Source organism: Leucopleurus acutus (genome assembly GCF_964270905.1).
Source record: "Leucopleurus acutus genome assembly, chromosome: 9".
In the NCBI taxonomy this organism is placed as follows: domain Eukaryota; kingdom Metazoa; phylum Chordata; class Mammalia; order Artiodactyla; family Delphinidae; genus Leucopleurus; species Leucopleurus acutus.
Window position 1 is genome coordinate 38,749,080 of NC_139144.1, and position 27,179 is coordinate 38,776,258.

Genomic DNA, 27,179 nt, shown 5'->3' on the forward strand with positions numbered 1-27,179 from the left:
AAAGTATTTTCATTCACTTTATATCCTGATAGAATTGTAGAACAGGTATTACACCATTATAACATTGGGAAAACTGAGAAACAGGAAAGACTAGTTGATATGGCTAAAGTCTCTTAAGGTATCAGTGGTGAAGCCTGGACTAGACCTAATTTAATTGAATGGTTCTCCCACTTGATTTGTGGTTAATCTGTATGGAATTATCAAATTTTGCTTCTCCTGATGATCAGTCTTTAGTAGATAGAATCTTGGCTTTCTTTTTAGACTGTAATTGCTTAATTTAAATGGCTTTGTGTCATATGCATGGCTTCATTTAAGTCATTTAGATGACTCTTAGTAATAACTGGTAATATCACATTAATACTCCAAAGTTCATTCAATCCTATGGTTTTCTAAGTGTAAAATATGTCTGAATCATATAATGTCTGTGTGTTATAGGTCCCCAAGACCACTCCTATGTTTATTGATTTACTAAGAGGACTCACAGGTCCCGGCATAGTCATACTCATGGCTAGAATTTATTACAACAAAAGGATATAAAGCAGAATCAAGAAAGGGAAAAGGTGCATGGGGCAAAGTGCAGAGAAAACCAGGCACGAGTTTCCAAGAATCCTCTTCCATGGAAGTCACATAGGACAGACTTAATTTCACCAGCAGTGAATATGACAACATGTGTGAAATGTTGCCACCAGGAAGGCTCATCTGATACTAAGTGCCCAGGGTTTTTATGGGAGGTGGATCACACAGACACCCTCTGCCTAGCATATACTAAAATGACTCCCAGAAGGAAAGCAGGTATTCAGCATAAACCACATTGTTTGTACAGATAGTTACGTAGAGTGAGTCACTCTTAGCAGTTAGGGAATGGAGGGAACCTTTTCTAAATCTGACTTCCCAGATATTGTCCAAGGGCCAACCTTGAAAGCAGTCCTTTCTAATGAGAGCAACTTCAAGTCTGTTGTGTTAATTCTTTTCCATACAGTCTGCCTTCATTATAAAGCGTTATGTTCCCTTCTTTGTATGTGTGGGTATATGGATATGTAGCAAAAAAGTTTTAAGTTTAGAGCTAAAGTCCATAGTTACAAAAGATTTATTCTGAATCGATCAGTAATACTTTTTGTTTATGGAATAATTTTTGAAAATTATTTAAAATATCTTAAACTGTGGATTCACTTCATTTAGTGAGTAATCATAATAATGGCTAACATTTTTTATGTTAGGCAGTTTTCTAAATGTTTTACATGTCTTTTCCTTTAGTCCTCACATAACCCTTTGATGTAGGTACGATTGTTCTCATTTTATAGATAAGGAATCTAAATTAACTAAAACTATTTCTAAGTTAACAACAGTGTTAAGTTAAAGAATACAAAGTTGGCTCTAGTATATTTCAGCATTAAAATTGAAATGTTGATTTAAGAATATGTCTGCTTATTTTTATCCACATTTTTTTTTTGCCATGTATTGAATATATATAACTGAGAAGAAGCAAATTATAGTATGTGGACAGGTAATGAAGGAAGAAATAATCTGATGTATTAAGTTGATTACTAAATTACTTTGTTTTATAGTTTCTTAATCTTAGGTTCTCTCTCTCCTATTAGTATAAATAAAGAGGATTATTGTTTGAGGGGGAAGATACAAATAATATAAAGCTTACATAGGGCAAAGATGAGTAATGTTATATATGATGTAGAATTCTTTAACATTTTTTTTTCCTGTAAAATTTAACAATTTTGTGTTCTGATTCCCCCCCTCCATCACCCAGTCTTTAGATGACCTTTCAAATGTGTCTTCTGATGACTCAGTACAACTTCATGCTTACATTTCAGACACTGGTAAGAGGCTTCATGGTTTAATTATTACTTAAAAACTATTGACTATTATTACTCCTACATTATTTTCCACATTTATTTTTATAAATCATTGTTCTGTAGTCATGTTTTCAAATTACTTTTTTTCTGTAACATGTTCTTCATTAGATTCTATGATGTTTATTACATGGGTGTTTCCTTTCTTTAAGGTTGTCACTGTTATCATTTGAAAAAGGTTAAATTTTAAGCATTTTGTCATGGCTAATAAACTTTGAAACCAATCTTCTTTTTCTTTGAGTCTAGCTGATAATTGTCTGCATAATTCTTATTAAATTGTCTTGGGGCAGATTTTAGTTTAATGTTTGTTTTCATACATGCAAAGTCAGATTAGATATCTGGATAAATGAAGCTTTTTGGTATAGGAGTTTATAGAAGTTCAACAAATGCTTGGATGAGGTGAGATTCATGACTGAATCAGCATATGTGCAAAGTGGCTAGTGAACTGAGGAAAAAAATCAATTTCCATCATTGTTATTGGGTTATTAGATAATGCCAATGCCGATTTTCTTATTTGGCTTCTCAGTATTCCTACAATATAAGAGTGTGTTTGTCAGATTACATACTGAAGTATAAACGTACAGATAAATACCTGAGTTCAATTTCATACTTATAATTTAGATAATTTGGAAAGAGATTTAATAGTACAAGTGTAGTTTTAAAAAGATCATTTGCATCTCTTTTTTTAAGATCTTGTTTTCTTTTCACTGGAGCTGGAGTCTAATTTTCCATTGTGTTTTCTGCCAGATTTCTGTAATAAGTTATCTATAATTGCTCTTTCAGTTTTTCCTTTATCTTTTCCAAATAGTTGGTGCATACGTTGTTGTCAATAAAACCAGAGGGTCTAGTTGCGTTTCTTTCTAGCTTTTGGTACATTTGTCTCACTTTTTCCTTCCTTAAAATTTTAAAATTCTTTTAAAGAACTATCTTCTTTGTTGAGTTGTCTTCGAAATATGAAAGCCTTTGTTAAAGTGCAACATTTAGAATTTGTCCTTTTATTTCTTTCTTCAAGTCCTTAAACTTTTGTGTGTGGAAGAAGATACTAATGTCCATATTTCTTATGTGGATCTTTCTCTTCTCTGAGGGTTCTAGTTTTCTAGCTGCTTTGTCCATTCATTCAACAAGTATTTATTAGCTTCTTAAAAGATACGGTAGCATAATACTAAGCATTTTTAATAAATTGTAATTTCTGTCAGACAAATTTATATATAAACGCTAAAGGGGCAGCATAGTATAATGGTTAAGAGCACAGCTTTTTGTCCAAATTGCTTAGGTTCAAACTCCAGCTCTTCCACCTAATAGTTGGGTGAACTTGGATGAGTTCCTTAACATCTCTGTATCTCAATTTCCCCATCTGTAAAATGGGATATTAATGATAATAATAATAATACTTGCCTCATAGGATTGTTATGGGACTAATTAACTGTATTTGTAATTACATGGTGGGCATTATATATTAGTGTTTGTTCAATAAAGATTTCTTTTATGAGTTGGGCTTCAGAGTCTCTTTGAGTCTGGATCCCATGTCCTTAACATCTGTATGATGGGAAGTAGAACTTAAGAGTCCAATGCAGTGCTATTTAAGGAGTGATCCATAGACTACAGTGTACTGGCTTCTTCACTGAGAAATCTTGTTTTAAAAAATATTGGCTACGTTAGGCAATGTGTTTAGTGATGAGATTTATTTATATTCTGATCCTAGTTCCTTGTCTGGCTATGGATTAGGAACAAAGAGGTTGCACATCACCTGTTATGAGTAGTAACATTGTCCTAATGCAAACAAAACCTGTTATTTCCACTATAATATCTCACCATCATCTCAAAATATATGTAACCTCATTATCTTTTAAAATCAAATTACCTTTCTGTCTTAGTGCTTCTTTTATAATAGCCCCATTATTCTTCCTATTGTGCATGCATCCTAGTCATGATCTCCCTTGCCTATCAATTTGTGACAAATCTGATCATTCTTTTTTAGAATGCTTTCTTACATTCCTTTCTTCTTTCCTTTTCTATTTCTTGCTATTCTCCTTGTTCTTATTAACTCCTAATTGGTTATGGTTTGCTGCCTAATTGGCCCCTGCTTCCTATTATCCTTTCCCAAACGTATCTTGAACACAACAGGTGAATCCATTCCCTTGTTGCCTTGCTAACTCTGTTGAGTGATGGTGGTTCTCTTGGGTGATGAAAAATTGCTGTACACTTTGTTCCACATAGTCAAAAAATTGCTGTACACTTTGTTCCTCCGAGTGAAGGATATTTGAAAGAGGTGAACAGTGAATATTAGAGTTAAAGCCTCTGACAGCAAGATGACCCAGGTCTATCCCTAGTCTTCTATTTTGTCAAGTCAGGAACACTAATATTAGATGGTAAGGGAATGAAGGACAATTTTGAATAGAAAGTGCAAATCTTAGAAAAATTTTAATGAAAGGCTGGGAGAGGTTCCTGTCCAACTACGTTTGCCAGTATAGATTTGTAGCTATTATATTATTAAAATAATTTACTAAGAAGCTGCACAGACCCTTCTTTGCCTAATTATATACAAAATACAAATATTTAGTCAGCTCCAAAGCTTGGCCACTTTTTTTTTTTTTGTAATTATGGATCAGTATAATCTGTTATTAGAAGAGCAGTTTATACTTCTGGTCAACATGGTAGTCTAAACTGCTGTGGGAAATCTTGCTTCCCACACATCTAAGGGCTGAAAACAACAGAATAAAAATAGCTAAAAGGGGAAATCTACAGGTGTAATAGACCATGAGGAAAAGCAAATTTAGGGAAATGAAGAGGAGTTGAAGCCAAGGAGCTTATAGGAGCGTGAAGACTGCTGTCTTGATTTTGACAGCATTTTCATGCCCTCAAGTTTAGAAGAGGCAGGATGGGCTAAGGCAAGGAGAAGCTGGAACACAGTCATTTGCATAAAGCCCAGAGTCACAGAGGTGGCTTGATGTGAAAGAGGAACCAGAACTTAGCCTACTGTCAAAGGAAAGAACAAAGAATGTCAAGGTTGTGGTTGGGAATGGTATCTATCACCCATATGAAATTGAAAGCCTGTCTTGTATCGCGATATTGGTGTGTCTAGATTCAGCCATCCTGAAGTGGTTGTGTACCACAGGGTTTCCTAGCCCAAGAGTATGCTAAAAACATTTGTAGAGATAAAACGAGGCAAGAATACCACACTATAAAAAAAGAACCATATGAAATTATAGAAGTAAAAAAAATTACTTATTGAAATTAAGGTGAGTGGCTGAATTAAGAAACAGACCAGGTACAAATGAGTGGAGACTGATAAACTTTTAGAGACCTGAAGAGATGATCTAGAATAGAATACAACACAGAGGGAAAAAATGGAACATGAGAAAGACAAAATGATTCAAAATATGTCTTTTTACTTAAGATTAGTACAGAATAGGAATAGGTTTTGATTTTTGAGCCTACCTGGCTTGGATGGTTTGTGTCAATTAAGTAGGAAAATAAGTATTTAGAACAGTCTTCAGAATAAATTACACTTGTAAATTGTTGAATATTTTAAACAAGAAAGAGATTTGCCAAAAGAGAAGATAGGTCTTATCCTATAGCTTTTGCTTGCTGTTCAGTTAAAAAGCTATCGAGTTAGAGCTGAATAGTGAAGGCTAGTACAGAGGTTATTATTTTGTTTCTGTTGTTTTTCTTCTATTAAATTTAAGAGACTCTAATACTATAGTATGAGGTGGTACTGTGTTATCATAACTGATAATAAATAAAAGCTCATTGGGAAGAGAGTCCAAAGTAGACATTGCTGTGTGGTTGGCAGTATCATCATAAACTTGTAGATCATTTTGTAATGTAGCCATCATATATAACGCATTATGGATGTGAGTACAGAGGATGGGAATCTATTTTATCCTTTGGTGACATCCTTTCGTCTCAGTCTGTCATTTCAAATTCTTCTTCATTTCATGTTGTCCTTTTTGTTTGTTTTTGTTCTTCATCTTCCTCCTTTCTGTGTCTTTTGTTCCTTTTCATTTTGTTTTAAATGACTAGTATATGCTGACTATGACCCATATGCTGTGGCAGGCGTTTGTAATGATCATGGCAAGACATACGCATTATATGCCATCACTGTACACCGGCGCAGTCTAAACAGTGAGGAGATGTGGAAAACCTACCGTCGTTATAGTGACTTCCACGACTTCCACATGAGGATCACTGAACAGGTAATGAGGTTTTTAAAGTTTGTGTACTTTACATTGTTTCTTGATTCCATGTTTGATTCTAAATAGCTCTGAGGGATGCTAAGGTATTGACCAAAGCTAAGTAAATAAGGTAAGAATTTTTTTATAAGCAACATGAATGTTATAATGATTTTGCACATTTAACCAATAAATCAAATTTTAACCAGTCTTAACCATTGTGGACTAGTGACGAAGTATCAGTGGTATACCTTGGAAAATTAGAATAAGTGTATATTTCTGATATTAAGAGTGTGTGTATGTGCTGTGCTTTGCAGAGGTATTTGGGTTTGGTTTAAAGTACGGATGGGGATCACTGGACATTTGGTGGTTTTATTTTTGGCAGTATAATTTAAAGCTATGGTTATTTAAAATGGCGTCCTTTTCCAGGTGTTAACAGTTAAATCCTTGATCCATTAAGTTATGAAGAACCAAAATCTAAATTAAGTTTAACATTAACCAAATAATGTTTTTAATTCTTACCAAATATAACCCTCTTGTTTCATAGAAGTATGAGGACTCTTAAACATAACGAATGTAAACAAACTATTTCTCTGTTTTATTTTATTTTTATTTTATTTTTTGCGGTATGTGGGCCTCTGACTGTTGTGGCCTCTCCCGTTGCGGAGCACAGGCTCTGGATGCGCAGGCTCAGCGGCCATGGCTCACGGGCCCAGCCGCTCCGCGGCATGTGGGATCTTCCCAGACCGGGGCACGAACCCGTGTCCCCTGCATCGGCAGGTGGACTCTCAACCACTGCACCACCAGGGAAGCCCTCTCTGTTTTATTTTTTATTAAATATTCTTTCTTTTTAACTTAGAACAAAATAACTTATCATAGGATAAATTGGAATAGGTGTTCTGTGACATTTATTTTAAGTCATGAGAATCCTTCTTTCAGCGTTTTAAAATAAACAATTATTATTAAGCCAATAAAATAATAATAATTAATGGTGACATTTGATTGGGTGGACTAAAGCTTTGAAATGACAGTTTACTACTTAAGTAATCAGAAAGTATACATATATATATATGTTGTTGTTGTTGTTGTTGTTGTTGTTGTTGTTATACGCGGGCCTCTCACTGTTGTGGCCTCTGCCATTGCAGAGCACAGGGCTCTGGACGCGCAGGCTCAGTGGCCATGGCTCATGGGCCCAGCCGCTCCGCGGCATGTGGGATCTTCCCAGACTGGGGCACGAACCCGTGTCCCCTGCATCGGCAGGCGAACCCTCAACCGCTGCGCCACCAGGGAAGCCCCAGAGAGTATATTTTTCAATTAGAGTAGTGGAAAATATATGGTTGCCACCATGATAATCTCATTAAAGTACTTCGTGAATAGAGTGAGATAAAATATTAATAGCTCAAAAGTGTTCAGAGACCAGGTTAAGCCTGGTCTCTAAACACTTTTGAGCCCATATTAACAGGACTGTTTTTATATATTCATAAGGAAATTAATAACTTTGGACATAACTGTTCTGTTGTTCTTGTTGAATAGATCTTTTCTTCATGTTTAGCTTGATTTGTTTGCACAGGTGAAAGAATTTTCTGCCCCACGTTGAAGAAATAATTGCTTTATTTACTTTTTATATTATTACCTGTTTCATATTGTTTTAAAATCACATAGCTCGGAGCTTCTGGGTTGGCAAACACGTGGTACGCTCAGACAGGGCATCGATGCTCCATGCCCTTTTCCATATCTTGCCTTATTCATCTCGTCCATCTGGCTGTTTTTGAGTTATATCCTTTTACAACAAACCAGCAATCTAAAAACGTCTTCCGACCCCTGGCCTGGCTTAGAACATCACCGGTGCTACTGATGTCCTATGTTCCTCCCAGATCACATGCCAGCCTGCCACTGCTTCTCAGAGCTCGATTTAAGTAACCAAGAGGCTCATCTCCTGAGTTTGAGAACTTCCTTTGCTCCACTGTCTTGTATTCCAGATTTTCCTATCCATCTTGCCCATGAGACTGTGAGCTCCCTGAGGCAAGGATCTTATCTCTCTTGTACTCCATTCAGTCACCTGCACCAAAAACAGCCTGGAACAGACCGTGTGGCTGACAGGGTCTTCGTTCTCTGGCTGGGTGTCAGGCCTGTGCCTCTGAGGTGGGAGAGCCGAGTTCAGGACATTGGTCCACCAAGAACTCCTGGCTCCATGTACTAGCAAATGGTGAAAGCTCTCCCAGAGATCTCCATCTCAACGCTAAGACCCTGCTCCACTCAACGACCAGCAAGCTACAGTGCTGGACACCCTATGCCAAACAACTAGCAAGACAGGAGCACAACCCCTCCCATTAGTAGAGAGGCTGCCTAAAATCATAATAAGGTACACAGACCCCAAGACACACCACCAGACACAGTCCTGCCCACCAGAGAGACAAGATCCAGCCGCATCCACCAGAACAGAGTCGCCAGTGCCCTCACCAGGAAGCCTACACAACCCACCAAACCAACCTTACCCACTGGGGGCAGAAACCAAAAACAACGAGAACTGTGAACCTGCATTGTGTGAAAAGGAGACCCCAAACACAGTAAGTTAAGCAAAATGAGCAGACAGAGAAACACACAGCAGATGAAGGAGCAAATAAAAACCCACCAGACCAAACAAATGAAGAGGAAATAGGCAGTCTACCTGAAAAAAAATTCAGAGTAATGATAGTAAAGATGATCCAAAAACTTGGAAATAGAATGGAGAAAATACAAGAAACATTTAACAAGGACCTAGAAGAACTAAAGGTCAAACAAACAATGACAAACAACACAATAAATGAAATTAAAAATTCTCTTGAAGGAATCAATAGCAGAATAACTGAGGGAGAAGAACGGATAAGTGACCTGGAAGATAAAATAGTGGAAAAAACTACCACAGAGCAGAATACAGAACAAAGAATGAAAAGAACTGAGGACAGTCTCAGAGACCTCTGGGACAACATTAAACGCACCAACATTCGAATTATAGGGGTCCCAGAAGAAGAAGAGAAAAAGAAAAGGACTGAGAAAATATTTGAAGACATTATAGTTGAAAACTTCCCTAATATGGGAAAGGAAATAGTCAATCAAGTCCAGGAAGCGCAGAGGCCTATACAGGATAAACCCAAGGAGAAACACGCCAAGACACATATTAATCAAACTATCAAAAATTAAATACAAAGAAAAAATATTAAAAGCAGCAAGGGGGCTTCCCTGGTGGCGCAGTGGTTGGGAGTCCGCCTGCTGGTGCAGGGGACATGGGTTTGTGCCCCGGTCCAGGAGGATCCCACATGCCGCAGAGCGGCTGGGCCCGTGAGCTGTGGCCGCTGGGCCTGCGCGTCCAGCACCTGTGCTCCACAGTGGGAGGGGCCGCAGCAGTGAGAGGCCCGTGTACCACAAAAGAAAAAAAAGCAACAGGGGAAAAATAACATACAAGGAAATCCCCATGAGGTTAACAGCTGACCTTCCAGCAGAAAGTCTGCAAGCCAGAAGAGAGAGGCAGGACATATTTAAAGTGATGAAAGGGAAAAACCTACAATGATTACTCTACCCAGCAAGGATTCATTCAGATTCAATGGAGAAATTAAAACCTTTACAGACAAGCAAAAGCTAAGAGAATTCAGCACCACCAAATCAGCTTTACAACAAATGCTAAAGGAACTTCTCTAGGCAGAAAACACAGACAAGGAAAAGACCTACAATAACTAACCCAAAGCAATTAAGAAAATGGTAATAGGAACATGTATGTTGATAACTACCTTAAATGTAAATGGATTAAATGCTCCAACCAAAAGACATAGACTGGCTGAATGGGTACAAAAACAAGACCTGGTACATATGCTGTCTACAGGAGACCCACAAGAAAGAAATCATAAATTTGAGATCAGAAATAAATGAGAAAGAAATGAAGGAAACAGTAGGAAAGATCAATAAAACTAAAAGCTGGTTCTTTGAGAAGAGAAACAAAATTGATAAACCGTTAGCCAGAGTCATCAAGAAAAAAGGGAGAAGACTCAAATCAGTAGAATTAGAAATGAAAAAGGAGAAGTAACAACTGACACTGCAGAAATACAGACGATTATGAGAGATTACTACAAGCAACTCTATGCCAATAAAATGGACAACCTGGAAGAAATGGACAAATTCTTAGAAATGCACAACCTGCCAAGACTGAATCAGAAAGAAATAGAAAATATGAACAGACCAAGCACAAGCACTGAAATTGAAACTGTGATTAAAAATCTTCCCGCAAACAAAAGCCCAGGACCAGATGGCTTCACAGGCGAATTCTATCAAACATTTAGAGATGAGCTAACACCTATCCTTCTCAAACTCTTCCAAAATATAGCAGAGGGATGAACTCTCCCAAATTCATTCTACGAGGCCACCATCACCTTGATACCAAAACCAGACAAGGATGTCACAAAGAAAGAAAACTACAGGCCAATATCACTGATGAACATAGATGCAAAAATCCTCAACAAAATACTAGCAAACAGAATCCAACAGCACATTAAAAGGACCATACAACATGACCAAGTGGGGTTTATTCCAGGAATGCAAGGATTCTTCAAAATATGCAATTCAATTAATGTGATAAACCATATTAACACATTGAAGGAGAAAAACCATATGATCCTCTCAATAGATGCAGAGAAAGCTTTTGACAAAATTCAACACCCATTTATGATAAAAACCCTGCAGCAAGTAGGCATAGAGCGTACTTTCCTCAACATAATAAAGGCCATATATGACAAACCCACAGCCAACATCATCCTCAATGGTGAAAAACTGAAAGCATTTCCACTAAGATCAGGAAGAAGACAAGTTTGGCCACTCTCACCACTCTTAATTCACCATAGTTTTGGAAGTTTTAGCCACAGCAATCAGAGAAGAAAAGGAAATAAAAGGAATCCAAATCGGAAAAGAAGAAGTAAAGCTGTCACTCTTTGCAGATGACATAATACTATACATAGAGAATGCTAAAGATGCTACCAGAAAACTACTAGAGCTAATCAATGAATTTGGTAAAGTAGCAGGATACAATATTAATGCACAGGAATCTCTGGCATTCCTATACACTAATGATGAAAAATCTGAAAGAGAAATTAAGGAAACACTCCCATTTACCATTGCAACAAGAAGAATAAAATACCTAGGAATAAACCTACCTAAGGAGACAAAAGACCTATATGCAGAAAATTATAAGACACTGATGAAAGAAATTAAAGATGGTACAAATAGATGGAGAGATATACCATGTTCTTGGATTGGAAGAATCAGCATTGTGAAAATGACTACTACCCAAAGCAATCTACAGATTCAATGCAATCCCTATCCAACTACAATGGCATTTTTTACAGAACTAGGACAAAAAGTTTCACAATATGTGTGGAAACACAGAAGACCCCGAATAGACAAAGCAGTCTTGAGAACGAAAAACGGAGCTGGAGGATAAGGCTCCCGGACTTCAGACTATACTACAAAGCTACAGCAATCAAGACAGTATGGTACTGGCACAAAAACAGAAAGGTAGATCAATGGAGCAGTGTAGAAAGCCCAGAGATAAACGCACACGCATATGGTCTCCTTATGTTTGATAAAGGAGGCAAGAATGTACAGTGGAGAAAAGAGAGCCTCTTCAATAAGTGGTGCTCGGAAAACTGGACAGGTATATGTAAAAGAATGAAATTAGAACACTCCCTAATTCCATACAGAAAGATAAACTCAAAATGGATTTAAGACCTAAATGTAAGACCAGAGACTATAAAACTGTTAGAGGAAAACATAGGCAGAGCACTCTGTGACATAAATTAGAGCAAGATCCTTTTTGACCCACCTCCTAGAGAAATGGAAATAAAAACAAAAATATACAAGTGGGACCTCATGAAACTTAAAAGCTTTTGCACAGCAAAGGAAACCATAAACAAGACCAAAAGACAGCCCTTAGAACGGGAGAAAATATTTGCAAGTGAACCAACTGACAAAGGGTTAATTCCCAGAATTTACAACCAGCTCATGCAGCTCAGTATCAAGAAAACAAATAACCCAATCAAAAAATGGGCAGAAGACCTAAACAGACATTTCCCCAAAGAAGATATACAGATTGCCAACAAACACATGAAAGGGAGCTCAACATCACTAATCATTAGAGAAATGCAAATGAAAACTACAATGAGGTATCACCTCACACCGGTCAGAATGACCATCATCAAAAAATCTACAAACAGTAAATGCTGGAGAGGGTGTGGAGAAAAGGGAGCCTTCTTGCACTATTGATGGGAATGTAAATTGATACAGGCACTATGGGGCACAGTATGGAGTTTCCTTAAAAAACTAAAATTAGAACTACCATACAACCCAGCAATCCCAGTACTGGGCATATACCCTGAGAAAACCGTAATTCAAAAATAGTCATGTACCACAATGTTCATTGCAGCCTTATTTACAATAGCCAGGACATGGAAGCAACCTCAGTGTCCATCAACAGATGAATGGATAAAAAAGATGTGACACATATATACAATGGAATATTACTCAGCCATAAAAAGACACGAAATTGAGTTATTTGTAGTGAGGTGGATGTACCTAGAGTCTGTCATACATAGTCAAGTAAGTCAGAAAGAGAAAAGCAGATACCATATGCTTACACATATATATGGAATCTAAAAACAAACAAACAAAAATTGGTCATGAAGAACCTAGGGGCGGGACGGGAATAAAGACACAGACCTACTAGAGAATGGACTTGAGGACACAGGGAACGGGAAGGGAAAGCTGGGACAAAATGAGAGAGTGGCATGTACATATATACACTACCAAATGTAAAACTGATAGCTAGTGGGAAGAAGCCGTATAGCACAAGGAGATCAGCTTGGTGCTTTGTGACCATCTAGAGGGGTGGGATAGGGAGGCTGGGAGGGAGATGCAAAAGGGAAGAGATATGGGGATATATGTATATGTATAGCTGATTCACTTTGTTATAAAGCAGAAACTAACACACCAGTGTAAAGCAATTATAGTCCAATAAAGATGTTAAAAATAAAATTAAATTAAGATATACATTGTAAAAAACATCACATAGCACATATATCTTTTTTTATTTACTTGCAAATTTATGGGAATTTGGTATAATACGAAATTTTCTTTCTGTGAATACTTGTAATTTTTTTCTGTTCCAGACAGATAATTTTAAGAGGAGTTTGATTAATTTAGACTCTAACAAAATAAGTGTTACATTTAATTTTTTATTAATAAGTTTTAATGTTTTAAAGTTTTGGAAATAAATTGTTGTTTTGCTGAGTACTGTTATATTGCCTTGGTGTATTAGTTTGCTAGGGCTGCCATAACAAAATAACATAGACTGAGTAGCTTAAACAGCAGAAATTTATTTTTCCATAGTTCTGGGAGCTAGAAGTCCAAGATCAAGGTGTTGGCAAGTTTGGTTTCTCTTAAGGCATGTCTCCTTGTCTTTCAGATGGCCCCCTTCTTGATGTGGCCTCACATGACTTTTTCTTTGTGTGCTCGCATCCTTTGTGTCTCTTTGTATGTCCAAATTCCCTCTTATAAGGGCTTTGATTTGATTTAACTACCTCTCTAAAGGCCCTGTCTCCAAATACAGCCACATTCTGAAGTATTGGGGGTTAAGGTTTCAACATACGATTTTTGAGGGAATAAAACATACTGGTAATGCCTGAATAAACTATGCATTCTATAAAATTGAGTCAGTAGTTTAAGATACCATGGATAAGTCCTATTCTAGGAAACTAAATATCTTTTAGGACACCTTGAAAACTGTAAATGTACTTCTATAAGGTGTCATTTAAAAAAAAATTAATTCATAAAACCAGGTACTCTATATTGTACATTCATTCATTGTTGACCCATTGTAATATTTTGTGAACCACCAAACTTGTGACTATTACTACAGCATAACATTTGCCCTGTAAATCAGGTGTCCCCATCCCCCAGGCCGCAGATCACTATTGGTCTGCGACTGGGCCGCACAGCAGGAGGTGAGCAGAGGGCAAGGGAGTGAAGTTTCATCTGCTGCTCCCCATCGCTTGCATTACCGCCTGAACTATACCCCCATCCACCCCACCCTGGTCCGTGGAAAAATTGTCTTCTGTGAAACTCGTCCCTGGTGCCAAAAAGGTTGGGGACCGCTGCTGTAAATGACCTCCCCCTCGCCCCCTTTTTTTTTTTCGCCTTGGCTAGGGCGAAAGAACTGCTTTTAAGTTTCATGCATTAACATGTAATGAACTTGTTCTCATTATAGCTCCAAGCGACCATCTGATTTGCCATTCCATTTAATAATTTATCAGAATCTTCCAGTTTAGGGATGAAAATTATCCTACACCTTTTCATTTCCTCTTTTCTTTAATCTCTGCACCAGGAATGAGTTTTCTTTACAGAAGCCTTGTTGTTGTTTTTAAACAAAGAATGGTTTTAGAAAGTTTGTTGCACTTCTGAATGTGTATCACAAAGGAAAAGCAATGAGGCTGCTCATTCAAGTTTTAGATACTAGGTATTGCTGGCCAAGCACAATTCTTTGCTCAGTGACTTTGCTCTTCCACTTTGTTAGCAGCTAGTATGGTTAAAATCTGTGCTTCATCAAAGCACAGCAGATTCCTACATATCTGGACTTTTGAAGGTGGAGTCTGTAAATGCTAGATTTCAAGTATGTACACTTAGTTTTTTTTGTTTGTGGCTTTACAAAGATAAGATACATACTTGATAGCTTTTAATTTGTTTTTTTCTTAGTTATCTATTAGTTTATTTTTCATGTAGTTTCATGTAGGAGAAGTATGTGTTGTACTGTTTGTATATAGAGAGTTATGATATAGTTGTAATCTATATTTTGAAATTTGCTTTTTCTTCCTTTAATAATTAGCTATTACAGTGATTAACTGATTTGAAGTCATCAATATAAAATATTTCTTTGAGTTTTTTTTACCAAACCAGGAACTCATAACTTTGATTATTAAAAATTTACTGGCTAATACTTTATTCACAAGTTAAAGCGTTGTTAAAATATTTTTTTACGTTTATTATTAATTTTAATAATATTAAAGACACATAATTTACAAATAATAAGAGTATTCAGTACTGTATCATAAGTTCTTTTTAGCCAATTGAATAGCAAAATATTTTTTAAAACCTTTTGTTATGAAACTTTTGAACAATCTTAAAATCAGAGAGAGTATAAAATGAAACTCCATGTGGATATCACCCATCTTCATCAGCAATCCATGTTTGTCATTCTTAGAAAATAACTTCTTTATAATAAATAACATTCGAACTGTGGTTTGGACATATTTGGACAGTATTTTATATTTTCTGGTTTTGGCTTAATATATTGCAGAATCTGTTCTAGATGCTTTTGATATGTAGAGAAATTGTCAGTTGGAAAATACTTCTCTGTTTTTGAAAAAAAAAATTAAGATTACTGAATGTATTTTGTTTTCTAGTTTGAAAATCTGTCAAGCATATTAAAGCTTCCCGGTAAAAAGACTTTTAATAATATGGATAGAGATTTTTTAGAAAAGAGAAAAAAGGATCTAAATGCATATTTGCAGGTAAGTTCATTATTATTACCGATAGATTTTCATTTCAATATAGCATAGAAATATAGCTGATTTCTTTATTAGAGAATGTTTGTACTATAATAGTGGGATAGCAGCCACTTTTGAGGTGCTGAGATGTGACATGCAATCTGCTCAGTAATTTATAAATATTATTTCTCTGTTTGTTTATTAACTTAGAAGTTTTCTGGACACTCAGTGCTAGGAATTTTGCTTCTTCAGGTTTGGATGAATATACACACACACCGGCAGGCACACATCCATTCTACATTACTGTAAAGTCTAAGCAGTCTAGGTATTTTACAGCAGACAGTTAAATGTTCCCAGTTCAGTAAATAGTTGCTCTTCATGATGTATCCAAAGCTAGTAGATTTTTTTTTCTTTTCCATATGGCTTATTACATGGTATTAAATATAGTCCCCTGTATAGATCTTTATTCTCAGATAAAGTGAATAGCTGTCTGCCATGGTCCAGAATGATTCTAAAGCTTCTAAAATTACAGGATAATTCAAGAGAGGAATAGATCCAAGGGACTTTCCCGAAGTGTAGCATGCTAAGCATGTAGATTTCTCTTCTGGAATAATGGGATAATAAAACGTGTCTCATAGGTTACGTACTGCATAAGCCGTTGGGACTATCAGAAATAACTTTGTTTTAGACCTGGGTACCCAAATGCCAGATTTTAATAGTATCACTTTATGGTTTTTTATAGTAATGAATGATTTATAAACTTTTCTCATCTATTAGCTCCCCACTTCTCTCTTTAGAACAGGGGTCAGCAAATTCCGGCCAGCAGACCATATCCAGCCTGCCACCTGTTTTATTAAGAGTTTATTTTATTATTAGAACACAACCACCCATTTAGTTTACTGCTGTCTATGACTGCTTTTACACTACTACAGCAGAGTTGAGTAGTTGCAGCAGACTCCATGCATCACAAAACCTAAAATAATTATTATATGAACCTTTACAGGAAAAATTTGCCGACCATGTCTTAGTATTATATTTAGTGAAACTTAGCTAATACTGTACTTGATATTTTGTTTGGAAGGTTTCTCTCTCTTAAACATTTATAGGTTTAATTGGGTTTGTTTATAACCATAATTGTAATTCCATGGCATTATAATTTACTGAAAGGGTAGGAAAAACATATACATCTGCTATTACTCACCTTTGTCTTCTGGCTTAAGGCTAAATATCTGAAATCATTTATATGACTCTTGTCAAACATTTTGATTTTTTAAAATGTATTAACTTGAGTTGCATTAAAATCTGTATCAGTTATTTATAAAATTTAGAACATAAGCATGTTTCTTCCAAATCTGGGGCCATAAATATGTATTTTAATTGTGGCTATATTGTCTACTTCTTAGGTAATGATCTCAATATGTCAAAACATCTTTAATTGAAGAGATTAAGCTAGAATGTTAGACTGTATCATTAACAGTGTAAAAGCAATACTTTGTTTTGGGCCTTCTAATACTTAAAAAAATTTGAATTATTTTATGTACTTTCTATTAATGTTAACTTTAAAATTAGAATGTGAAAAACATAACAGTTTACTGATGTGGGTCTTCTTAGTATAAGCTATAAAACCTGAAAATGGAATAGTAAATAACATTTGGGGGAATTTCGTGCCCGTCTAGTGGTTACGACTCCGTGATTCCACTGCAGGGGGTGTGGGTTCGATTCCTAGTTAGGGAACTAAGATCCCACATGCCGCGTGGCACAGCCAAAATAGATAGATAGATAGGCAGGTAGATAGGTAGATAGAAAAATGTGTTAAAATTTTTTTTAAAAAATAACATTTTTACTATACATTCTTAACTTTCTAGCAGATGAAATTATAAATAATAGTTAATTTTCAGTATACTATCAATATAAGATACCTCTTTTCTTTTCCTGTTAGTTACTGTTAACTCCTGAAATGATGAAAGCATCCCCAGCTTTGGCTCACTATGTGTATGATTTCCTTGAGAACAAAGCCTACAGTAAAGGGAAAGGGGATTTTGCTCGTAAGGTAAGCAGACCATTGCATTGGTTTTCTTTATAGGTCTGTTTTCATACTTTGTTTTTAATAAAAGAAGATAAATTTGTATTTGTGTGTATGTTTTAACACTAGAAAACTTTATTAAATGCTCCTTGGCATGTTTATCTTCTATGCTTTATTAAGCCTACTATTGAAGTATATCTAATAAATACAAACTCCTGTCTTTACATATTGATTAAAATGTAGCAAAAGCTTGCAAGAAAAAAAAGCTTTTGAAATGATACAGTAAGGAGAGTTGGCCTAAGACAGGTCACAGCTTTCGTTAGCTTGAGTAGGAGCTACTTCTTATTGGGAGGAAATGTCTTTTATTTGGAGTAAGGATAAGAAAAATGTTAAATAGGATATGTTCCTGAAAGTATTTGTGCCTTTTGAGTGAAATATTTATTGTTTAAAATTCCGGGGACACAAGACCTATTAAGATGCTAGCTTAAGGCAATAAATGATTTACTGCTCAAACTGGGCAAGACAGGCTCACTGGGTGAGAACACAAACATTGGAATCAGGCAACCTTTGGTTCAAATTCCTGTTCTGCCACTTATTAGCTGTGTCCTGCAAAATGTTACTTAACCTTCTGGGCTTTTAATTTTCTAAAGATTGAAGGTGTTAATCCTCAGTGTAGAGCATGTATGGATCGAATGAGATAATCTATGTATTACAGTGCCTGTCTGAATAAATGTTGGCTCTTAGAAGTAGTAACAGTAGTAGCAGGAGCTGTAGCAGCAGTTGGGAAAGCTGGAAGTGGGAATTCTGTGGATTATTTTTGCAACTTCTTAAAAGTCTGAAATTATTTCAAAATGAAAATTAAAAGTAAAAGACTTCCCCACCACTCGTTCTTCTAAAAAGGCTAACTTGCTTAAAAAAGATTAAGGAATTGGTACAAAATAAGTAAGATTAACAACTGTAAGCATAAGAACTTCATGTGATTTCTCAAGGATACTACGGTTTAACATCCAAGTGAATGTTAACATTTCTAAGTGGAATGTTTTATTTTAATAAGAAATTCCAGGTTATGTACCTTATAATGGTAGGAAAAAAATATGGTGGCCTTATCTTTATATTTCGTGATTGAAGTGATTGAGTTTAAATTCCAGCTCTAAATGGCTTTATTGTCAATAGAGATGCATTTCACTATTCCATCTTTTTTATGTTTACCTTATCTTCTCTCAAGGTTGTATCAATTTTAAGATAAACTAATAAATTGATAAGAGCTTTTTGAGATAAAAGAAGCATTATATTAAATGTAGACAATGTCTTTTTTACCAACCAGCAGTTGTGCATGTATATATGTAATGGGTAGGCCAAAAAGTTCGTTTTTTCCGTAAGATGGCTCTAGTAGTGCTTAGTTGTCTTTAACTTCATTCAAAACAACTTTGTTAGATTGTATTGTGACAACTGTCATATCAGCGTGCATTAAAAAAAAACATCAAAATTGGTAAATTTTTGTGTAGCCATTTTAATATTAAAGAGGGAAGAAAAATAGCACTTTTTGCATATTATGCTTTATTATTTCAAGAAAGGTAAAAACACAACTGAAACGCAAATAAAGATTTGTGCAGTGTATGGAGAAAGTGCTGTGACTAAATGGGTCAAAAGTGGTTTGCGAAGTTTCATTCTGGAGATTTCTCGCTGGACGATGCTCCACAGTCGGGTTGGTTAGAGCAATTGAAGTTGATAGCTACCCAATTGAGACATTAATTGAGAGCAATCGACGTTGTACCATGTGGGAGATAGCTGGCACACTCAAAATATCTAAATCAAGCACTGAAAATCATTTGCACCAACTTGGTTATGTTAACTGCTTTGATGTTTGGGTTCCACATAAGTTAAGAGACCATATTTCCGTGTGTGATTCTCTACTTGAACGCAACGGAAATGTTCCGTTTTTAAAACAAATTGTGATGGGCAATGAAAAGTGGATACTGTACAATAATGTGGAACAGAAGAGATGGTGGGGCAAGTGAAATGAACCACCACCAACTAACTAAAGGCCGGTTTTCATCCAAAGAAGGTCATGTTGTGTATATGGAGGGATTGGAAGGGAGTCCTCTATTAGGAGCTCCTTCCAGAAAACCAAACGATTAATTCCAACAAGTACTGCTCCCAGTTAAACCACCTGAAAGCAGCATTTGACAAAAAGCATCCAGAATTAGTCAACAGGAAATGCATAATCTTCCATGAGGATAACGCAAGACCGCATGTTTCTTTGATGACCAGGCAAAAACTGTTACGGCTTGGCTGGGAAATTCTGATTCATCTGCCCCTTCAGATTTCCATTTATTTAGATCATTACAAAATTCTCTTAATGGAAAAAATTTCAATTCCCTGGAAGACTGTAAAAGGCACCTGGAACAGTTCTTTGCTCAAAAAGATAAAAAGTTTTGGGAGGATGGAATTATGAAGTTGCCTGAAAAATGGCAAAAGGTAGTGGAACAAAAGGGTAAGTACGTTGTTCAATAAAGTTCTTGGTGAAAATGAATAATACGGCTTTTATTTTTACTTAGAAACTGAAGGAACTTTTTGGCCAGCCCAATATATATACACACACACACACACATATACACATTAGAGTCTAAAAATTAGAGTCTAAAAATCCTTCTCAATCATTTCTGGAAATCCACAGTAACATACATTTTTCATAAATCATATTGGTAATTACCAAGTTCATCTTGACCTCTTTTAGATTGTCAGAATAATTTTCATGCATATCAAGAATTAGGAGTTTTCAGCTACATTTCCTTTTTGGCTAAATTGTAGTTTAATATTTTCCTTAATTATATTTCATTGGAAATGAAATAGCTATTAGAGAAAATCACCTGTAAACATTTTATTAGTAGCTACTCAGGTTGAGAAATAATACTTTATAACACATTAACTTGGCCACACAATTTGTCTAGCTTTGCAAAATTTATGGGCCAATTCCTAGAAGAAGTAATTGACAAGCAGTCTTCCTCCATGTACACAGTACCTTTCTATCCAGTTTTGTATCATGGTGTGATGGCAGTTTTAAGCTGTAGATAGGGACCTAAATTTAAGTTAAAATTCCTTTGTTCGTGTTTTTACCCATACAGATAACTCAACTGAGGTGATAATTGAATGAATAGACAACATCTATGTATGTCAGGCTAAGTGTACACTTTTGCTGGCAATCCATAATTTACTCTTCTGCCTGGTAATTTTGCAATTTTCTTTTTTTTTTTTTTTTTTGCTTTAAACATCTGTTTTAAGATGAGTCCTGATTCTGGAAACATTATCATATTGTGATAGGCTGCTTTTATGCTTCTAAATTCTGCTGCTTTCAGGGTTGAGCGTCATAATCATGTGTGGAGGTTTTTCCACGCCCCCTGGTTCCCCCACTCCCCACCCCCAACACAGATGATTAAGCTTTGCCCTCAGAAATTGGAGGAAAAAAAACATGGAAGAAAGAAAAGGAAAGAAAAAGAAATGGATTCTGTAGGTCTGGGACTGGTGCACAGGCAGCTCTTTTCAGTTATCTAATTCATGATATAGATATAAGTTCTCTTATTTTGAAAGAGTGTCAGTGGTAGTTAGCCCTATGCCTAGATAGGATTTGAGGTTGTATTCATTTAACCAACTTAAGGTTATGTTAGTTGAACCCATGTTTCTACTGCGAAGTGTAAGATACATAAAATTCTAAAATATTTTTGACGGTGTTCAGTTTTTAATGTAGGTTAAGATTAAAGTGAAATTCTTGCCTTTTATGCTTCTGAAATTCTACCTCATACAAAATGTATATTTTAAGTGTGGTATTCTCATGTTTACCTCTCTTAAAAATTCTACTTGTGTTCTTATGACTTAGAGTTATTACAGTTAAAAAAAAACACTTAGCAGTAATGTCAGTGTTGGAAATAATGTCCTGATTGATTTGAACACACTGTTCTGGTTAACTCAGAACTACTGTATATAGAATTAGAATTACACATACACATATATATAATTTTACACCCAAATATATAATTGTACACATAAGTGTGTACACACACAAGAGAGTTAACTTCATCTTTTTTACCCTTTGTAATCTCTGTATCTCTCTTCACCAGTGGTAGTGGTTTTCAAACCCTTCTTCTTCCTTTCTGTCCTTTGGTTCTTCTTTAAATTTGTTGTGCTGTGATAGTGTCCCTCCTAAAGGTTGTATATTCCAGAAAGCATATCTATAAGACTGTTGGCTCTGCTTAACCCAAGGAATTACTAAAACTTTTACAGTTATCTTGAAGTAAGCTCTTTGTTGTTATTGTTTATTACAGTACCTATTTCACCTTTTCTAATTTTTCTTGTTGAAAACCATGAAAGCATATTAAAGAATTTTATCTTCTTGATATCATCTGTTAACATTGTGTTCCTTAAGCAGTGGGGTTCCATTTTTTTGCTCTTACTGCTTTTATTTTTTTTTCTTTTTGCATACAACATAACTCATATCTGTGGTAGTTTTTATGAGATTCAGTACTTTCTGAAAAATAGTCTTACAGTTTTGTTTGACTTTGGTTATTGTGTCCCCTTTTTCTTTTCTCCCCTCCCTCCCTCCCTTCCTTTTTCTCTCTTTCTTTCATTTCTTTTGTTTGTTTTAGTCTGTTAAAAATCTCAGAGAGGGCTTCCCTGGTGGTGCAGTGGTTGAGAGTCCGCCTGCCGATGCAGGGGACACGGGTTTGTGCTCCGGTCTGGGAAGATCCCACAGGCCGCGGAGCGGCTGGGCCCGTGAGCCATGGCCGCTGAGCCTGCGTGTCCGGAGCCTGTGCTCCGCAACGGGAGAGGCCACAACAGTGAGAGGCCCGCATACTGCAAAAAAAAAATCTCAGAGAGATCCATATGCATCTACTTTGGTTTCTTTAGATGGTTCTCTTAATTGAAATTATCTGACACTTGTACAGTCAGAAGGTCAATTTTATTTTATTTATTTTTTAACATCTTTATTGGAGTATACTTGCTTTACAATGGTGTGTTAGTTTCTGCTTTATAACAGAGTGAATCAGCTATACATATATTCCATACCTCTTCCCTCTTGCGTCTCCCTCCCTCCCACCCTCCCTATCCCACCCCTCTAGATGGTCACAAAGCACCAAGCTGATCTCCCTGTGCTATGCGGCTGCTTCCCACTAACTGTTTTACGTTTGGTAGTGTATATATGTCCATGCCATGCTCTCACTTTGTCACAGCTTACCCTTCCCCCTCCCCGTATCCTCAAGTCCATTCTCTAGTAGGTCTGTGTCTTTATTCCTGTCTTGCCCCTAGGTTCTTCATGACCTTTTTTTTCTTTCTTTCTTAGATTCTATATATATGTGTTAGCATATGGTATTTGTTTTTCTCTTTCTGACTTACTTCACTCTGTATGACAGACTCTAGGTTTATCCACCTCACTACAAATAACTCAATTTCATTTCTTTTTATGGCTGAGTAATATTCCATTCTATATATGTGCTACATGTTCTTTATCCATTCATCTGTTAGTGGACACTTAGGTTGCTTCCATGTCCTGGCTTTTGTAAATAGAGCTGCAGTGAAAATTTTAGTACATGACTCTTTTTGAATTATGGTTTTCTCAGGATATATGCCCAGTAGTGGAATTGCTGAGTTGTACGGTAGTTCTATTGTTAGTCTTTTAAGGAACCCCCATACTGTTCTCCATAGTGGCTGTATCAATTTACATTCCCACCAATAGTGCAAGAGGGTTCCCTTTTCTCCACACCCTCTCCAGCATTTATTGTTTGTAGAATTTTTGGTGATGGCCATTCTGACCAGTGTGAGTTGATATCTCATTGTAGTTTTGATTTGCATTTCTCTAATGATTAATGATGTTGAGCATTCTTTCATGTGTTTGTTGGCAATCTGTATATCTTCTTTGGGGAAATGTCTGTTTATGTCTTCTGCCCATTTTTTGATTGGGTTATTTGTTTTTTTGATATTGAGCTGCATGAGCTGGTTATAAATTTTGGAGATTAATCCTTTGTCAGTTGCTTCATTTGCAAATATTTTCTCCCATTCTGAGGGTTGTCTTTTCATCTTGTTTATGGTTTCCTTTGCTGTGCAAAAGCTTTTAAATTTCATGAGGTCCCTTTTGTTTTTATTTGCATTTCTCTAAGAAGTGGGTCAAAAAGGATCTTGCTGTGATTTATGTCATAGAGTGTTCTGCCTGTGTTTTCCTCTAAGAGTTTGATGGTTTCTGGCCTTACATTTAGCTCTTTAATCCATTTTGAGCTTATTTTTGTGTATGGTGTTAGGGAGTGTTCTAACTTCATACTTTTACATGTACCTGTTCAGTTTTCCCAGCACCACTTATTGAAGAGGCTGTCTTTTGTCCACTGTATATTCTTGCCTACTTTATGAAAAATAAGGTGACCATATGTGCATGGGTTTATCTCTGGGCTTTCTATCCTATTCCATTGACCTATATTTCTGGTTTTTTTGTGCCAGTACCATACTGTCTTCATTACTGTAGCTTTGTAGTATAGTCTGAAGTCCGGGAGCCTGATTCCTCCAGCTCCATTTTTTGTTCTCAAGATTGCTTTGGCTATTTGGGGTCTTTTGTGTTTCCATACAAATTGTGAAATTTTTTGTTCCAGTTCTCAGGAAAATGCCAGTGGTAGTTTGATAGGGATTGTGTTGAATCTGTAGATTGCTTTGGGCAGTAGAGTCATATTCACAGTGTTGATTCTTGTAATCCAAGAACATGGTATATCTCTCCATCTATTTCTGTCATCTTTAATTACTTTCATCAGTGTCGTATAATTTTGTGCGTACAAGTCTTTTTTCTCCTTAGGTAGTTTACCCCTAGGTATTTTATTCTGTTTGTTGCAATGGTAAATGGGAGTGTTTTCTTATTTCACTTTCAGATTTTTCATCATTAGTATATAGGAATGCAAGAGATTTCTCTGCATTAGTTTTGTATCCTGCTACTTCACCAGATTCATTGATTAGCTCTAGTAGTTTTCTGTTAGCATCTTTAGGATTCTCTATGTATAGTATCATGTCATCTGCAAACAGTGACAGCTTTACTTTTTTTCTGATTTGGATTCCTTTTATTTCTTTTTTGTCTCTGATTGCTGTGGCTAAAACTTCCAAAACTATGTTGAATAATAGTGGTGAGAGTGGGCAGCCTTGTATTTTTCCTGATCTTAGTGGAAATGGTTTCAGTTTTTCACGATTGAGGATGGTGTTGGCTGTGCGTTTGTCATATATAGCCTTTATTATGTTGAGAAAAATTCCCTCTCTGCCTACTTTCTGCAGGGTTTTTATCATAAATGGGTGTTGAATTTTCTCGAAAGCTTTCTCTGCATCTGTTGAGATGATCATATGGTTTTTCTCCTTCAATTTGTTGTTATGGTGTATCACATTGATTGATTTGCGTATACTGAAGAATCCTTGCATTCCTGGGATAAACCCCACTTGATGATGGTGTATGATCCTTTTAATGTACTGTTGGATTCTGTTTGCTAGTATTTTGTTGAGGAGTTTTGCATCTATGTTCATCAGTGATATTGGCCTGTAGTTTTCTTTCTTTGTGACATCCTTGTCATGTTTTGGTATCAGGCTCATGGTGGCCTCGTAGAATGAGTTTGGGAGTGTTCCTCCCTCTGCTATATTTTGGAAGAGTTTGAGAAGGATAGGTGTTAGCTCTTCTCTAAATGTTTGATAGAATTCGCCTGTGAAGCCATCTGATCCTGGGCTTTTGTTTGTTGGAAGATTTATAATCACAGTTTCAATTTCAGTGCTTGTGATCGATCTGTTCATATTTTATACTTCTTCCTGGTTCAGTCTTGGAGTGTTGTGTATTTCTAAGAATTTGTCCATTTCTTCCAGGTTGTCCATTTTATTGGCATAGAGTTGCTTGTCGTAATCTCTCATGATCCTTTGTATTTCTGCAGTGTCAGTTGTTACTTCTCCTTTTTTCATTTCTAATTCTGTTGATTTGAGTCTTCTCCCTTTTCTTAATGATGAGTCTGGCTAATGGTTTATCAGTTTTCTTTATCTTCTCAAAGAACCAGGTTTTAGTTTTATTGATCTTTGCTATTGTTTCCTTCATTTCTTCTTCATTTATTTCTGATCTGATCTTTATGATTTCTTTCCTTCTGCTAACTTTGGGGTTATTTTGTTCTTCTTTCTCTAATTGCTTTAGGTGTAAGGTTAGGTTGCTTATTAGAGATGTTTCTTGTTTCTTAAGGTAGGATTGTATTGCTATAAACTTCTCTCTTAGAACTGCTTTTGCTGCATCCCAAAGGTTTTGGGTCATCGTGTTTTCATTGTCATTTGTTTCTAGGTATTTTTTGATTTCCTCTTTGATTTCTTCAGTGATCTCTTGGTTATTTAGTAGGGTATTGTTTAGCCTCCATGTGTTTGCATTTTTTTTACAAATTTTTTCCTGTAATTGATATCTAGTCTCATAGCATTGTGGTCAGAAAAGATACTTGATATGATTTCAATTGTCTTACATTTACCAAGGCTTGATTTGTGACCCAAGATATGATCTATCCTGGAGAATGTTCCATGAACACTTGAGAAGAATGTGTATTCTATTGCTTTTGGATGGAATGTCCTATAAATATCAATTAAGTCCATCTTGTTTAATGTATCATTTAAAGCTTTTGTTTCCTTATTTATTTTTATTTTGGATGATCTGTCCATTGGTGAAAGTGGGGTGTTAAAGTCCCCAATATGATTGTGTTACTGTTGATTTTCCGTTTTATGGCTGTTAGTATTTGCCTTATGTATTGAGGTGCTCCTATGTTGGGTGCATAAATATTTACAATTGTTATATCTTCTTGGATCGATCCCTTGAGCTTTATGTAGTGTCCTTCTTTGTCTCTTCTAATAGTCTTTATTTTAAAGTCTATTCTATCTGATATGAGAATTGCTCCTACAGCTTTGTTTTGATTTCCATTTGCATGGAATATCTTTTTCCATCCCCTCACTTTCAGTCTGTATGTGTCCCTAGGTCTGAAGTGGGGCTCTTGTAGACAGCACATATATGGGTCTTGTTTTTGTATCCTTTCAGCCAGTCTATGTCTTTTGGTGGGAGCATTTAATCCATTTACATTTAAGGTAATTTTCGATATGTATGTTCCTATTACCATTTTGTTAATTGTTTTGGGTTTGTTATTGTAGGTCTTTTCCTTCTCTTGTGTTTCCTGCCTAGAGAAGTTCCTTTAGCATTTGTTGTAAAACTGGTTTGGTGGTGCTGAATTTTCTTAGCTTTTGCTTGTCTATAAAGCTTTTAATTTCTCCGTGAAATCTGAATGAGATCCTTGCTGGGTAGAGTAATCTTGGTTGTAGGTTTTTCTCCTTCCTCACTTTAAATATGTACTGCCAGTCCCTTCTGGCTTGCAGAGTTTCTGCTGAAAGATCAGCTGTTAACCTTATGGGGATTCCCTTGTGTGCTATTTGTTGTTTTTCCCTTGCTACTTTTAATATTTTTCTTTGTATTTAATTTTTGATAGTTTGATTAATATGTGTCTTTGTGTGTTTCTCCTTGGATTTATCCTGTATGGCACTCTCT

At 36.0% G+C, this 27,179-nt stretch overlaps 1 protein-coding gene across 3 annotated transcripts in view; it reads left to right on the forward strand.

The window, feature by feature from the left end:
- SNX13 (sorting nexin 13) overlaps positions 1–27,179 on the forward strand; it is a gene marked incomplete at its 5' end in the record, with an annotated part of 140,487 nt that overhangs the window by 93,622 nt on the left and 19,686 nt on the right. For 2 of the 3 annotated variants that reach the window (XM_082846760.1, XM_082846762.1), the window contains 4 exons: positions 1,763–1,832; positions 5,889–6,061; positions 15,514–15,621; positions 17,537–17,647. In XM_082846760.1, coding sequence (XP_082702886.1) covers positions 1,763–1,832; positions 5,889–6,061; positions 15,514–15,621; positions 17,537–17,647 — 462 coding nt within the window. The remainder of the gene's footprint in view (positions 1–1,762; positions 1,833–5,888; positions 6,062–15,513; positions 15,622–17,536; positions 17,648–27,179) is intronic. The other variant, XM_082846761.1, reaches the window with a different exon arrangement.